The 16,166-nt window shown below is 45.8% G+C and overlaps 1 protein-coding gene across 1 annotated transcript in view; it reads left to right on the forward strand.

The window, feature by feature from the left end:
- Positions 1-2,958: 2,958 nt before the first annotated feature.
- HDAC7 (histone deacetylase 7) overlaps positions 2,959-16,166 on the forward strand; it is a 249,718-nt gene continuing 236,510 nt past the window's right edge. The window contains exon 1 of the mRNA XM_054012591.1: positions 2,959-3,112. Coding sequence (XP_053868566.1) covers positions 3,094-3,112 — 19 coding nt within the window. The 5' untranslated portion in view covers positions 2,959-3,093. The remainder of the gene's footprint in view (positions 3,113-16,166) is intronic.

A 16,166-nucleotide genomic window follows, 5' to 3' on the forward strand; every position in this document is an offset into this window, starting at 1 on the left:
AAATTCCAAGATTTCAACTTTTTGTCTTGCTTTGGGGCAAACCCAAATTTCAAACTCTCAGACTTTCCCAGGGGATGGATATTCTGTTGTTCAGACAGCAGATATACGCATAAATGTTTAGGTTTCTGACATGAGGCCACAGGACTCTCAGTGCCACAGAGTTTAGACATAGTGATGCTGCAGATGTGCCAGAGTGTGGCATATTATTATTTATTAGTCTACCCCTGAAGACAGATGGGAGCTGAGAGGAGGGGTGGTGGTGGTGTTGGTGTTGGTAGTTTACTTCTATATAGGGCACTGGTAAGATCAATATTGGAATACTGCATCCAGTTCTGGTGTCCACATTTTTAAAGGCTGTTGAAAAATTGGAAGGTGTGCAGAGAAGAGTCACAAAAACAATTTGAGGGCTGGAAATAATGCCTTGCAGTGAGAGACTTAAGGAGCTCAATCTGTTTAGCTTATGAAAAAGATCAAAGGGTAACTTGAAGACAATGTGCAAATACCTTCATGAAAAGAAAATACTGGGTATTATAAAGCTCTTTACTTTACAGGAGAAAGGCAGAACAAGATTCAATGTCTGGAAGTTAAACCCAGACAAATTCAAATTAGAACTCTAAGGCACAATTTTTTTAACAGTAGGAGTGATTAACCATTGGAACTACCTACTAAGGAAAGCTGTAGATACTCCATCCCCTGATGGCATTATAGCCAGACTGGATGCCTTTCTCTTAGATATTCTTTAGCAAACACAATTTATCAGGCTCAATACAGGGGTAAATGGGCAAGATCGTCTGGCCTGTGTTATACAGGAGGTCAGATTAGATAATCACAATCGCCCTTTCTGGCTTTACAGTCTTTGAATCTTGTGAATCATAGAAGATTAGGGTTGGAAGAGACCTCAGGAGGCCATCTAGTCCAATCCCCTGCTCAAAGCAGGACCACCCCCAACTAAATCATGCCAGCCAGGGCTTTGTCAAGCCAGGCCTTAAAAACATCTAAGGATGGAGATTCCACCACCTCCTTAGGGAACCCATTCCAGTGCTTCACCATCCTCCTAGTGAAATAGTTGTGATGTTGCACCCCATAATACTTTCTAGAAATATGCTTATGAATGTAAATATGACATAACTGGAATATGTTTTATGCTACATATGTTTTATGCTACATATGCCATGTAACATTTCTTTGCAAAGGTTATGTTCTACTGAATGCATTCATCCTATTTGTATGCATGTATGCTTTTTATATCTGAAGTTATGAGCGTTGGCTCTATGCTTGTATTTAAAGTGTTTACTGTAGGAAGCACATAAGACAGATTTGGTCAACGTAGTGTGAAGGGGTTATTCAAGTAATTGGGAGTACTTAACTAACAATGAACATTGAAAGATGCCAATCCACATCTGAGCTTTCCTGGGAATGTTCAAACTAACATGTAACAATGGCATCGGCCTGTAAAGAACTGAGTCATGCATGGACATGTGACTTGCCCATGTGACTCCAAAGCTTCATCTTGTACCTGTGATTCTACTCAGGAGAAAGACTATATAAGGCCCTGGAAAACCCCTCCATTTTGTCTTCAGCTGACTCAAGAAATAGCCTCTCCACCCCAAAGAGATGCCTGAAAGAAACTGGAACAAAGGACAGTAGCTACGAGGGTGTGAGTGATTGCTGGACCCAGACTAGGAAGGAGTCTAGTCTGTCAAAGAAGCTTATTGGAACACCTCTGAGGGTGAGATTTACCTGCATTTAGTTTTCTACTGTATTAGGCTTAGACTTGCGTGGTTTTGTTTTATTTTGCTTGGTAATTCACTTTGTTCTGCCTGTTATTACTTGGAACCACTTAAATCCTATTCTCTGTATTTAATAAAATCACTTTTTACTTATTAATTAACTCAGAGTATGTATTAGTACCTGGGGGAGCAAACAGCTGTGCATCTCTCTCAGTGTTATAGAGGGCGAACAACTTATGAGTTTACCCTGTATAAGCTTTATACAGAGTAAACCGGATTTATTTGGGGTTTGGATCTCATTGAGAAGGGGGTGTTGGAGACAGGAGCACTTCTTAAGCTGTTTTCAATTAGCCTGCAGCTTTTGTGGGACGTGGTTCAGATCTGGGCATTAGCCTTCTTGGCAACAAGGGCACGCTGTTGACTGTTATCTAGCTTCTTGATCACTATGAAGGCCTGCGTCTCACAAGCTCTGGGTTCAAACCTGGCTGAGCTCTGGATTTCCTGTATCATCTTGGGCAAGTCACTTGATCTCTCTGGGCCTCAATTTCCCCCATCTGTAATATAAGGATAATAACCCTTCCTCTCTGTCTTAATAATAATAAAAAATGATGTGACCTCCCCTTGTGTTTCATGCAGAGAATGGTGGGTTAACACCAAATCAGTATAATGTCAGCTTTACATGTTAGTTAACCCTACCCAAAGAAGATATTGGACTCTTCCCTCCCCGTCCTTCAAAAAAAAAAAAAAAAAGAGAGAGAGAAAGAGAGAAAATACTCTCTGATGACAACTTTCCCCCAGCCCACAAACACAAATTTTATTAGCTAAACCCTCTCAGATGCTGCATACCAGATTAGTAACATTTCGGTAACACATTGCTAACATTTGACTCATAGAAACTTGGAAGGCTGGAGTCGGGGGAGGAGGGGAACACTTTGGATTCCAATTCCTTTTTGTTTTTTAAATGCCAAAACTTCTCTTTGCTTAATCAAAAAAGTGCTTTGCATCTGACAGTTTCCATCATCTTGCATTGTGCCTGTGTTACGAGGGGTTGGTGGGGAGCGGGGCTATGTGTGGCCAAGAGGGGCACCCAGAACAGCTTAGCTAACTTTTCTTCTTCAAGCCTTTTTTTTTTCTGCGTTCCCAGGGCCCGGTTGGCCAGGCTTTCTAGGTTTGATAAAGCATTTCCTTCCATTGTCATTCTATACGGCCTCTGGGCCCTTCTCTCAGTCCCTCCCCTTCTGCCTTCCTCTCGCTCTCTCTTACTGAACCTCAGTGAATCTTGTGATATAAAGAAAGCAACTGCCTCCCTTAAGAAACAGCTTGAACAATGAGACCTCATCTTCAAGGGCTTTAATTTCTCTGGATGCAAGGACTAAATCAGGGTGAGTAGCCTGCCTATTGTCCTGTTGGTTGCTGGGATCTTCTGCAATTATGACTGTGTTTCTGCCTGCAGTGAAATAACTGGGAACATGGTAGGTGTTTTAGATCCTGGGCTCCTCTCCTATTTCTCTTGTGTGGAGGAAGGGCAAAAGCTAAAGTTTCGAAGCATGTGAAAAACACTGAGCACTGCTTGCGATTGTGCTGAACTTTGGATGTATGTGAAAGAGTAAAATGTCCCTGCCAGATACAGTGGGCAAGATTCTGCTCTCAATTACAACTCTAAATTGGGAGTCACTCCATTGGCTTGCTGAACAGGCCCACCTGTGCAACTGAGCAGACTGGATTTTCAGCAGGGCAGGAGGGATTCTTACCTCCTCAAAGTCTCAGAAAAGAAAAACAAATATTATGCAATACAGCTCGGAGTGTGATCCTGAGCTGGGCTCTGGGAGGAAATCTTTCTCATTAGTATTGACAAGGTGTAATCCCAGAGGCAATGTTTTAAAGGACCCCCAAAAAGAGATGCACCTGCGATGGAAACCCCAGTATCATGTCTGACAGAAAGACCTGGTAATCTGTGGATTTTAATATTCTGAGTTTAAGAGACAAGAAGTTCAAGGGGAAGATGAGTTGTCTGGGCACAGCAGCCTTCTCCGGCTGACATGCACATCTCGTCTGTTACCTGCCTTTAACAGACTCTTTTCCAGTCTGGCCTCATGTAAATCTGACCTATTTTGTATGTAACCTATTATGATGGATTTTGTATGTGAGATAGAATGAAAGGGAACTATACGGGAGGCAGACTGAGAACAGGGGAGGTTTTCAGTGACCTGAAGCTTAGCTGTGCTAGTATGGAAAGAAGAAATGGTTTGCTATCAATGTTTGGGGAATGATCAACTTCACCCATTGCCACAAGAAATACTAGGGCTCAACATCTGGGGTCTCTCATGGTGCTAAAATACTATTTCATGTGGCTCATAATCCACCAAACAGAGCAGATTTTGGAGACAGCTAGGTCAGCTGGGGGATATGGAGGGCAAATTCAAGGGGAGGTTCATAGACATTAGGGGCCATTATAGATAATATAGGTCAGCCCAGCTCCCCCAGATGTAGCTGCAGACTGCCATTGCTGCCTTCTAAGATGCCTATTGTTGCTCTTGTTCGGAGTAAGGGACTGCAGAGTTCATCATCCTACTGGAGTGGAGTTTGTTGAACCAGCAAGAGAGGGGAAGGGAGGAGTTGGAAAGTTTACAAAATATGATTTTGTGCAATGTGATGACTTGTAAAGACCCCACAATTTTCTCTGGAAACTTCCCTTATGTCCCTGACTTTCTACCACCTAAACCAGGCCCATTTCTAGGGAAGGGAAGAATGGGATGGGATACAGGAAGTTATGAGTCAGATACCAACTCCTTCCGTTGTCTAAAATTCCCATCATTGCTCCTGGAGGCTAATCCTTATCCTGCCTGCAATGTCTGAAGGATGGTGAACACAGACAGAAAAGTGTGTGTCATGGGAGGTTCCCCCCCTAGATATAACGGCATGCAGGGCCGGCGCAACCCATTACAATTTGGGGGGGGGAGCGGCGACGGCAGAGGTATTTCGGCGGCGGGACCTTCCGCCACCTCTGTGGGGGGCGGCATTTTGGGGCGGGACCTTCCACCACCTAGGGCGGCAGAAAACCTGGCGGTGCTCCTGACGGCGTGTCTTTTGTTCTTTACACAAGAAACCACACAGGCAGAGTTGGGTCCCAAATGATTGTGTTTACTAAATACACACACAACATGCTGCCCTAGCTACACACACACACTGCTGCTCTGACTGATTTCTGGTGATTTCTAACACCGTGAGCTCCACTAGAGGGCTCACAAACTATTTAATGGGATACTACCCAAATCCTGTACACTACCCATCTCTTGTCCCCAGGGCCGGCTCTAGCGTTTTTGCCGCCCCAAGCACACCAAAAAAAGAAGCCGCAATTGGAGGCAGGTCCTTCGCTCCCAGAGGGAGTGACGGCCCCACTGCCGAATTGCCGCTGAATGGCCGGACGTGCCGCCCTCCTCTTCATTGGCCGCCCCAGGCTGGTGCCTGGAGCCAGCCCTGATTGTCCCAAATTCCTGTCCCCTTGCCTTGGGGTGGTGAACGCTTCTATCATTTAGGGTGGCAGGAGTCATTACAGCACGCAGAGATCTAACATTTTTATTGGCATCGTTTGTGGTATGGATAGACTCTTAGTGTAATTGAAAGGAACAGTTGGTAACTTGCATGTGAGATTAAGTCCCCACAGCAAACCTAGAGTGAGAGCACAAAACCATAAAATGGTCATGGATTAAAAACTGGCTAACTGATAAGTCTCAAAAGAAATAAACAGAGAAACATCCTTGAGAGGGTGTGTATCAAGGGGGGTCCTGCAGGGATCAGTTTTTGGCTCTACAGTGTTTAACATTTTTATCAATCACTAGGAAAAAAAACATAAAATCATCATTGATAAAGTTTGCAGATGACACACAGTTTGAATGAGCCGTACTTAATGTAGAGGACAGGACACTGATATAGAGTAGTCTGGATTGCTTGGTAAACTGGGCACAAAGTAACATGCATTTCAATGTGGCCAAATGTAAACTCATATATCTAGGAACAAAGATGCAATTGCCACTGACAGTAACAGGTATGGGATACTGACAATAAAATGGCTGCACCTAATTGGGTGAGGAATCTGGGCAAAGCCAAGCAGAAACAACTAAGATGTCTGAACACCAATGCAAGGAGCCTGGGTAACAAAATAGAGGAACTAGAACTACTGGTGCAGGAAGTGAAACCAGATATTATAAGGATAACAGAAACGTGGGGGAATAGTAGCCATGACTGAAATACAGGTATTGAAGAGTATGTAGTGTTAAAGATAAAGGTGGTGGAGTAGCACTGTATCTTAATGATGAGGTAGATTGTAAAGAAGTTAGAAGTGATGGGATGGCTAAAATGGAATCTGTTGGGGTCAAAATCACTTTGGAGAAGAAAGTTAAGAGGTTCCACTAGGATAGAACTTGGTGACTGTAACAGACCTCCCCCCCCAGGATTCAATTTGGATATGGATAGAGACCTTTTCAATGTTTTTAATGAAATGAATACTACTGGGAATTGTGTGATTATGGGATACTTTAATTTCCTGGATATATATGCTATTAATAGCTGACAGATTTCTTCACCAAGTAATCACCAAACTGACAAGAGGTAATGCCACTTTAGATTTAGTATTGGACCTCAGAGAAGAACTGGTTGTGGAGGACAACTTTTGAGTGATCATGAGTTTATTTGATTTAAACTAAAATCAAAAAATAAACAAAACCAGTCTGCAACTAGGGTCCTTGATTTCAAAAGGGCAAACTTTAAAAAATTAAGGAAAGTAGTCAGAGAAGTGGACTGATGAACTCAAGGATCTGAATGTGAAGGAGGCTTGGAATTACTTTTAAGTCAAAAAGAAGAACAGGAGTACTTCCGAAGAAGTGGGCTGTAGTCCACGAAAGCTTATGCTCTAATAAATTTGTTAGTCTCTAAGGTGCCACAAGTACTCCTGTTCTTCTTTTTGCGGATACAGACTAACACAGCTGCTACTTTGAAACCTTTTAAGTCAAAGTTGCAGAAACTGTCTAAAGCCTGCATGCTAAGCAAAGAGAAAAAAAATCATTGGGAAGGATGAGCAAACATCTCAAACGGGTGATTAAGAGAAAGCCTACAAGGATGGAAGATGGGATAGATTAGCAAGAAAAGCTATCTCTTGGAGGTCAAAATGTGTAAGGAAAAAGTGAGAACCGACAAAAGCCAAGCAAAGTTAAACTTTACAAAGTACACTAAAATCAATTAGTAAACGGTTCTTTAGCTATATAAATAAAAATAAAACAAGGAAAGAAGAAGTGGGACTGCTAAACAATAAGGATGGTGGTGGAGATTAAAAATAATCTAGGCATGGCTCAACACCTAAATGAATATTTTGCCTTTGTTATTAATAAGGGTAATGAAGAGCTTGGGAGCAGTGTCAGGGAGGCTAATGGGACTGATGATATGGAAATAGAAATTACCATACTCAACATGGAAGCCAAACTCAAACAGTCAAACTGAGGGGCCCAGATAATCTCCATCCAAGAATATTAAAGAAACTAGCACATGAAATTGCAAACCCAATAGCAAGGATTTTTAATGAATATGTAAACTCGGGGATTGTACCTTATGACTGGAGAATTGCTAATATAGTTCCCTATATTTAAGAAAGGGGGAAAAAGTGATCTGGATAATTACAGGCCCATTAGTTTGACCTCACTTGTATGCAAGGTTTTAGAACAAATTTTGAAAAAGAATAGTTAAGGACATAGAGGTAAATGGTAATTGGCATAAAATATAATACAGTTTTACAAAAGGTAGATTGTGTCAGACTAACCTGATCTCTTTCTTTGAGAAGAGAACTGATTTACTAGACAAAAGAAATGCAGTAGATCTAATCAACGTGGATTTCAGTAAAGCAGTGGTCGCCAACCTTTTTATGCACAAGATCACTTTTTGAATTTAAGATCAACCCAAGATCTACCCTGCCCCTTCCCTGAGGCTCCATCCCTTCCCTGAGGCCCTGCCCCACTCACTCTATTCCCCCCTCCCTCTGTCGCTCACTCTCCCCCACCCTCACTCACTTTCACCAGGCTAGAGCGGGGACCTGGGGAGCAGGAGTGAGGGGGTGCAAGCTCTGGGAGGGAGTTTGGATGCCGGAGTCTTATGGTCACACTGCACCTAATCTCATAGAATCCTCTGGACATTTCATGAGTTTTACTTTTTATTAGTGTCATTTGTGGTTTATAGATCCAAAATCCTTCAGGGATTGTCACAAATCAGTGTAACAGTCCTAACTGTGGGGTGTTGTCATGGAGTCACCGGGATGATGCTTTGGAACTACTCCCTACGAAGCCAGTCAGGTCTCTGGGGGAGCATCCCTCCTCTCTCTGAGCATACTGTCGCCAGGGCAAGAAACTTACACAGCTTCGACCTTCCTGGGTCTGACCTCAGAGCATTCAGCATCCCCTTCCACACCGTGCGCTTCCTGCAGCGAGTCCGCCCAGGGGAGGCCAGAGGGCCCTGGACCCCAACTCTGCAGTCAGAGGTGACTCTCAGCCGGCTGATAAAACAGAAGGTTTATTAGTCAACAGGAACACAGTGTAGGACAGAACTTTTAGCACAGAAATCAGTGACTTTCAGCCAAGCCCATCTTGGGGGAGGGGAGCCCAGAGCCAGGGCTCTGGTCCTCCCTGTAGGCCCCAAGCCAGCCAAGACTAACTTGCTTCCAGCTACCTGGCCCCTGCCCTGCCTGTTGCTCCTCCTCCGGCCTTTGTCTCGCTTCCCAGGCCAAGAGTCACCTGGCTGCATCCCCCTCCTGGGTCTCAGGTTACGAAGGGGCGACCATAGCATTGGTGCAGGCAGCTGGAGCAACCTCCACAAAAGTCACACATGCTTAGTCCCACCACTTAGGTATTGGTGCAATACACAGGGAAACTGAGGCACACACAGCATTCATGCAAAATAGTAAGACTCAGATAGGCTCACATACAACATAACAAGGGAAAACCCCCAATTCGTCACAGGTGTGCATTGGTTGAGCCTGGGGCAAGGGATTGGGGGGCAGGAATGAGGGGTGCAAGCTCTGGGAGGGAGTTGGATTGCAGGAGGGGGCTCCAGCTGGGGCAGCATGTTGGGGTGCAAGAGAGGGTGAGGGGTGGGGGCTCTGGGAAGGAGTTTGGTGCAGGAGGGGGCTCCAGGCTGGTGCAGGGGATTGGGGTGCAGGAGAGGGCGAGAGGTGTGGGCTCTGGGAGGGAGTTTGGTGCAAGAGGGGGCTCTGGACTGGTACAGGGGATTGGGGTGCAGGAGTGATTGAGAGGCGTAGCCTCTGGGAGGGAGTTTGGGTGCAGGAGGTGGCTCCGGGCTGAGACCAGTTGATTATGATTGATGGGTTGGTGACCACCGCAGTAAAGCATTTGATACAGTTCTACATGGGAAATTATTAGCTACATTAGAGAAAATGGGGGTTAATATGAGTCAATACTGCAATGCTGTTGCAAAAAAGGTAAATGCAATTTTGGTTTAGCTTATCAGAGGCATAGCTTGCAAGTCGGGGAGGTGATCGTACTGCTCTGTTTAGCACTGGCTAGGCCTCAGCTGGAGTGCTGTGTTCAATTTTGGCCACCGCTGTATAGAAAAGATGTAGAGAAACTGGAAAGGATCCAGAGAAGAGCGACAAAGATGATCAAATGCAAGCCATATGAGCAAAAGGCTGAAGGAACTGGGTATATTTAGTTTGGAATAGAGAAGATTAAGGGGGGACATGATAGCAGTTGTCAAATACTTGAAAGGCTGCCATAAAAAGATGGAGAAAATTGTTCTCTCTTGCCACAGAGGGCAGGACAAGAGGCAATAGGTTCAAACTACAGCATAGCAGATTTAGAGTAAATCTCAAGAAAAACTTCCAAACTGTAAGAACAGAAGGACAATGGAACAAACTGCCTAGGAAAGTCACGGAAGCTCTTTCCCTGGAGGTTTTCAAAAGGAGGCTGGACAGCCATGTGTCTGGGATGGTTTAGACACAACAAATCCTGCATCTTGACAGGGGGTTAGACTAGATGACACTTATGGTCCCATCTAACCCTATGGTTCTATGATTCTATTAGTCTATGAGAATCGAAAGGTGAGTAAGGAACTAGTTAAAGGGGAGACTACAACAGTCCATGCTGAATAGTGAACTATCAGGCTGGAGGAAGGTTACTAGTGAAGTTCCTAAAGGATCAGTCTTGGGACAAATCTTATTTAACACTTTCATTAATGACCTTGGCACAAAACATGGGTGTGCGCTAATAAAATTTGATGATGACACAAATTTGGGAGGTACTGCCAATAGAGAGAGAAGGACCAGAACAGCACACAAGAAGATTTGGGTGACTTTGAAAACTGGAGTAATTGAAATGGAAGGAAATTTAATAGTGCAAAGTGCAAGGTCCTGCACTTAAGGAGTAACGACAAATGTTTTTGCTATAACCTGGGGACGTATCAGTTGGAAGCAACAGATGAAGAGAAAGGCCTGGGTGTATAAGTCTATCGCAGGATGACTATGAGCTGCCAATGTGATGAGGCTGTGAAAAAGGCTAATGCAGTCCTAGGATACATCTGGCAAGGTATTTCCAGTAGAGATAGGGAAGTGTTATTAAAAGGTACTGGTGAGACCTCACCTGGAATACTGTGAGCAACTCTGGTCTCCCACGTTTAAGAAAGATGAATTCAGACTGGAACAGGTGCAGAGAAGAGCTACTAGGATCATCTGAGGAATGGAGAACCGACCTTATGAGAGGAGACTTCAGGCGTTTGGCACTTTTAGCCTAACAAAAGGAAGATTGAGGGGAGATACGATTGCACTCTATAAATACACCAGAGGAATAAACACCAGGGAGGGAGAGGAGTTATTTATGTTAAAGGCCAGAGCTGACACAAGAACAAATGGATCTAAACTGGCCATCACTAAGTTGAGGCTTGAAATTAGGTGAAGGTTTTTAACCATTAGAGGAGTGAAGTTCTGGAACAGCCTCCCAAGGGGAGCAGTGGGGCAAAAACCCGAACTTGTTTTAAAACCGAGCTTGATAAGTTTACGCAGGGGATATATTGATACCCTACACACTATTGTAACAATTTTTGTACAAAATATGCTTGTGAGGTATCATTTGAAAACGAATGATCATTCATACAGTATTCCTTAATATTCATCAACACTAATCGATCATGAATAATGATCATCACTGATGATTAATATTCTTGTGTGGTGTATGCATATGATGTGTATTAAGAGTTGTGAATATTTGCTGGAATTATAACTAAAGTGTATGTAACCCAGGTATGTCAAGGGGAGTTATTTAATAGGGCTATCCTAAACAAAGGAATGTGTGTTTATACCTCAGTTTACCTATACATTGTAAATAGGACCATCAAAGCAGCAGGGATGGCAGGAAACAGAACAATTTGCTTTTCAGCAAACACAAGTGGGGAAAGAAAGAGCAGGGAGTTTTCTTCACCACCTAACTCCATGTCACCTTCTTCACAGCATGAATAAACTTTCCTTTGAGAGGTAACCCTCAGAAGAATCCACTTCAAAGGTTTATGGGTCTATAAAGAGGGACTGAACCTCAAGTGAGAAACAATTGAATCAACTGATTGTATTCAATATTACTGTATTATAAACGTATATAGTGAGGTCTTTTATGAAAGCCTACGACACAGTAGTGATTTATATCACTGTAAAATATATGTATTAACACTGTATAAGGAATTATGGGTACTTAATATTATGCTTTACAGCCTGTGTCCAAACAAAGGGACAGACAGGTTCCCCTCCAGACAGGAGAGAAGGCAGATATCTCCTGTCTCCAGTGAAATTAAGCAAGGTGTGACCAGAAACAATGGAAGCTCCATTTACATAGAAATCAGCAGGGGAATGGGAAGCCCTCAGGAAGGGAAGAGCAGCATGAGTTCATTCTGCCCCCGGAAACAATGTCTTTGACCTTTGGGAGATATAAGCAAAGACAGAAGTCATCCTTGGTATCCATCACTAAACAGACACAAGAGGCCAGAGCTTTTGATAGCTGAGAAAGATATGTCATTCATCCAAGGAGGTGAGGGGAGAGCTTGAAGTCTGAGGAAACTGAATGTAGGTGAGAACCCATCTTGAACCAAGCTTGTATAATCTTCCTAGATTAAGTTTTAGACTTTTACATGTGTGTTTTCACTTTTATGTCCTTTCAAACTTTATTCCTTTTACTTGGCATCACTTAACCTATGTCCTATTATCAATAAAATTGTTTTAGTATTAATCTAAACCTCAGTGCTGTGTTTGAATTAAACTCCAGTTAATGTGGCAAGCTCGTGGGGTTTTGTGTCTTTAGAGGAACAAATGAACCTTATTATTTCTTTGAACTGTCCAGGAGGGGGCTGGACATTGCAGAGCACACAGTTTTGGGGAAATTCAGGACTTGGAGGGTGTTGGAGTCGCCCTCCTGTTTGTAACCAAGGCTGGTGGAAGCCAGAGAGGGGATGTGGGGCCGTAGACAGGCTGCTGGGGTCAGAGTTGCTTAACCAAGTCTGTCTAGCAGACAGACACTCAGGGTGTGACGTGTGTGCTTGTTGCTGACTCTAAGCATTCCAGGCAGAGAGCTACAGAGGCAAAGCATTATGAGTAAGGCTACATTTTATTCACGGGTATTTTTAGTAAAAGTCACGGACAGGTCACAGGCAGTAAACAAAAATTCAGGGCCCTTGACCTGTCCATGACTTCTACTATATACCCCTGACTAAATCTTGTGGGGGGGGAAGGGGGTCTGCCCAGGGGCACTGCCCCCACCCCTCCCAGCAACATGGACGGTGTTTGGAGACCAGGGCCCAGCATTAAGCCTCCCTAAGTCTGGTCTTTGTCTAAGGTGGCTCCGGGGAGGGGTGTGTGTTGTGGCCATGAGAAACCACAGGAAATCCAGCTCCCCACCCCCACCCCCTTCCCTTAACTCTGCTGATAGCAGTCATCCTGGGCTTGCAGATTCTGAGTTCAACGCCAATTCCTGCACCCAAACCTCTGGCATGTTAGGGACACCTTGGCTGAGAGAACCAGAAATCACCATGGGTGGGGGATCATATGCTCTATTGTTTGCGGTACAAGTACTTGTAATGAAAACTTCCACCGTCTCCCCTAGGCAACCCTATGTGATATGAGTCTCTTGAGGGTAACAGAGGCAGCAAGGGAGCCGATGCTGCAAGCATCTGGGTACAGACCTGGTCCTTATGCTGCTATGCTGCGTACCACAATGGTACTAGCAGAGTTAATGCTGGAGTGACATGGGAAAATGTGCTACCAGGGTGGAAGAAATAAGGCAGTCCTCCCCAGAAACCTTCTGCAAAGGATTGCAGAGTATCTCCATGAACATTTCCTGGAGATCTCCATGGAGGAATCCTGAGCCATCACTGTGCACATAAACTGTCTTTTCTAGGAGACACTCTCTGCGTAGCTGGAGTGGCCACTGGCAAGCAGATACTCACTGCACCTCACTGTTTTCTCATATTAAACATAAACTATAAGAGCATGTAACCCCTACGGTGTGCTTGCAATTCTATACTCACCCGAGGTGCCTTCCCCAGCATCACACTCAGACACGATGCTGTCCTGCATCTGGCTGGACTGCTCTGGGTTAAAAATAGCTCCTGGCTCTCAGGGAGAATGGATCCCCTACTTGCCTGTCTCCCATTTTCCTCCTCCTCCAGAATATCCTCCTCGATGTTGCCTAAGGTAGACAAGGACTCAGACTCCTGTGAGGTAGCCATGCTGCATTTGGGGTAGTGGTGGGGTCACCGCTGAGAATCAAATGGAGCTCATTGTAGAAGCGGCAGGTTTGCGGTGCAGAACCAGAAGGACAGTTCGCCTCCCTTGTCTTCTGGTATGCCTGATGAAGTTCTTTGATTTTCACGTGGCACTGCTGCGTGTCCCTGGTGTAGCCCTTCTCCTCCAAACCCCGCAGGGCCATCCTTACCCATATGCAAAGCACGCAGTTGCGTAGGGCACCAGGAAATTTGGGGCACCAAATTTCCTGGTGCCCTGCGCAGATGCATGCTGCTCCAGTCCCTGCTCCGCCTCTTCCCCAGGGCCCCCGCCCCTGCTCCGCCCCACCCTTCCCGCCCCTTCCCCGCCCCCACTCCGTAGCAGGGCCGGGTCTGCACTCACCGGCAATGGGAAGTACAGCGACCCGGCCCCAACCGCACCGCTGGTGAGTGCTGGGGGGGTGGGTCCTCTCGCCCCCCAAGCCAGCACTGCCCCCCCTGCGGAGGCCTGAGGCCCACCCCCCCCCACAGAGGCCTGAGGCCAGCCACTGCCCTGCCCCCTCCGCAGAGGCCTGGGCCCTGTAGAGGCCTGGGGCCTGCCCCCCCTGTGGGGGGGGGGGCTGCATAGGGCCCCAGAATAGATCAGTGGGAGGGACCTGGTCTGTCGACCTAAGCTTGTAGCATAGACGGCGTCAATTGCCCCTTCAACTTCACTCTTTTAGTCTTTATGCCGGCATCCAGCCTTGTGGTCGGTGTCCTCCCCTGAGGCTGGATCTCTGCCAGACTGGTTGTAGCTGCGCTCTTGGACGGCTCCCTGGACAGGTCCCTCCACTCAGACTTGAGTCAGAGCCTGCAGTGGTACTTCCTTGCAGCCCAGCTCTGCACTCACCTTCCAGCAAGCCAATCACCTATTCAGTAAGGAGTCACTTGCCCCGCTCTGAGCAAAGTTCAGCTTCCCTTTTGAACAGAAAGCAACAGAGGGTCCTGTGGCACCATGCCAGCTCTGTAGACAGTTGAGACTCTTGGGGCAGAGAGGACAGTTTCTCCTGCCTGCCTGCCTCCTAATCTATCAGGGCTCTGGGGGTGTGGGAATCAGGGCTACCCCCTCAGAGCACTGACGCTGGCATGTGGAATGAGGCGCGATAGAAAGCAGGACTGTGGACTAGCAGCACAGTCTTCAGCCAGAGGACTAACTCAGAGTCAGGAAACTTGGGCAATATTCCCAACTGATCTTCCTTTGTACAGTGCTTTGATACAGGTTCAGTATCTAGGGGTTTCTTTTCAACAAGACAACACAAAACCATCTCGAGCCCCCACCCAGTGACCTGGGACAGTTACACACCACCCCCGGGGTGCCTCGAAGAGGCAATACTTCCCCACTCGCAAGCACAGAGTCAGAATGTAGCAAAAAAACGTTTAATAAAAGGAGGGAAGTAACCCAGCATTAAATTGGGAAAACACCGCAAACAGGGTTCATAAACAAACCATGAGCAAAAGGCCCACCTCCAAGTAAGTTGGGCAGTGTCCTTTTCCCTCAGGTTCTTATGTCCAACAACCAAAAGTCCCTTTAACGTGCCCGTCCCTTCTCTGCACTGCGCTAACAGTTGTTGTCCTTGGTCGGGGCAGACCCAGAGTTCAGAGGTGCATCTGCAGAGTTCACTTCCCACCCTGTGTGGAGGGTAAGAAGGCACCTTATTCACTCCACTGCCCTGGCACTCAGTCACCATTCCTCTTTGCCGGCTGCCCCGCCACCTGATCACCACACTTGTCTGCAGGGCTCCTTTCCTCCCCACCAACCCCCTTACCAACCAATCACCACGCCTCTCTGCCGGCCACCCTGCCAGCCGATCACTGGGATGTGTTCAGGTCTCACCACCTAACAAAGCTCTCAATGATTTCAGCTGTTAGTGAAGGGAGCATCAATGCTGGTAAACCCTGGGCAGTCTCTTGCATCAGAGACACTGTCCCAAGGCATGTTTAACACTTAGACCTAGATATCTGTGATGTGTAACAAGACTCTCAATTGAGTCTTAACCAGCTGTTATTACACAGAGGAGAGAGGACGGGTCAAATAGTATCTAGGACCCACCCCCACCTGATACTCCCTTTCCCCTTGCTTGTAGATATGGCAGGGAAAGCAGCCAGACAGCAAGGGGGGTTAAAAAAAATGCCACTCAAGAAACAAGGAAGTAATGGGGCTGCTGGGACATGAAGCAGGGCAGCACAGGGCTCTGAGCAGGGACCCAGAATGCCTTCCGCTCACCTCCCCCTTTCCACAAGACCTATCTAGAGAGCTGCACCATGGGATAGCTGCCCTACAGCGCTGCTCTCATCAGTGAGGGTGATGGAAATGCTGGTAGTGTAAACACTCTCTGACACCTGAGTCATTGAGTGAGTACACAAACCAGCGCTTTATTTTCACCGGTTCACTATCACCGGTGAAATTTACAGTGCAAAAACTCTGTAAGTGTAGACATACCCTTAGAAATATCAGGAATATGAAGTCTAGTCTTCTCTGCGTTTTTTGGTCAGTCACTTTGGAAGATTAGACAACTGAATTGTGAGTTTATTGTCAGCCCTTAGCTGATGGGATTGGTGTGTTGTTTCTTTAACAAAGAAAGCTCGTTATTTATAACAACAAAGGTTTTTAAACAGACTGACTAAAAATCACTCTCCTCAAGTATT

This window comes from Malaclemys terrapin, chromosome 23 (genome assembly GCF_027887155.1).
Source record: "Malaclemys terrapin pileata isolate rMalTer1 chromosome 23, rMalTer1.hap1, whole genome shotgun sequence".
In the NCBI taxonomy this organism is placed as follows: Eukaryota; Metazoa; Chordata; order Testudines; family Emydidae; genus Malaclemys; species Malaclemys terrapin.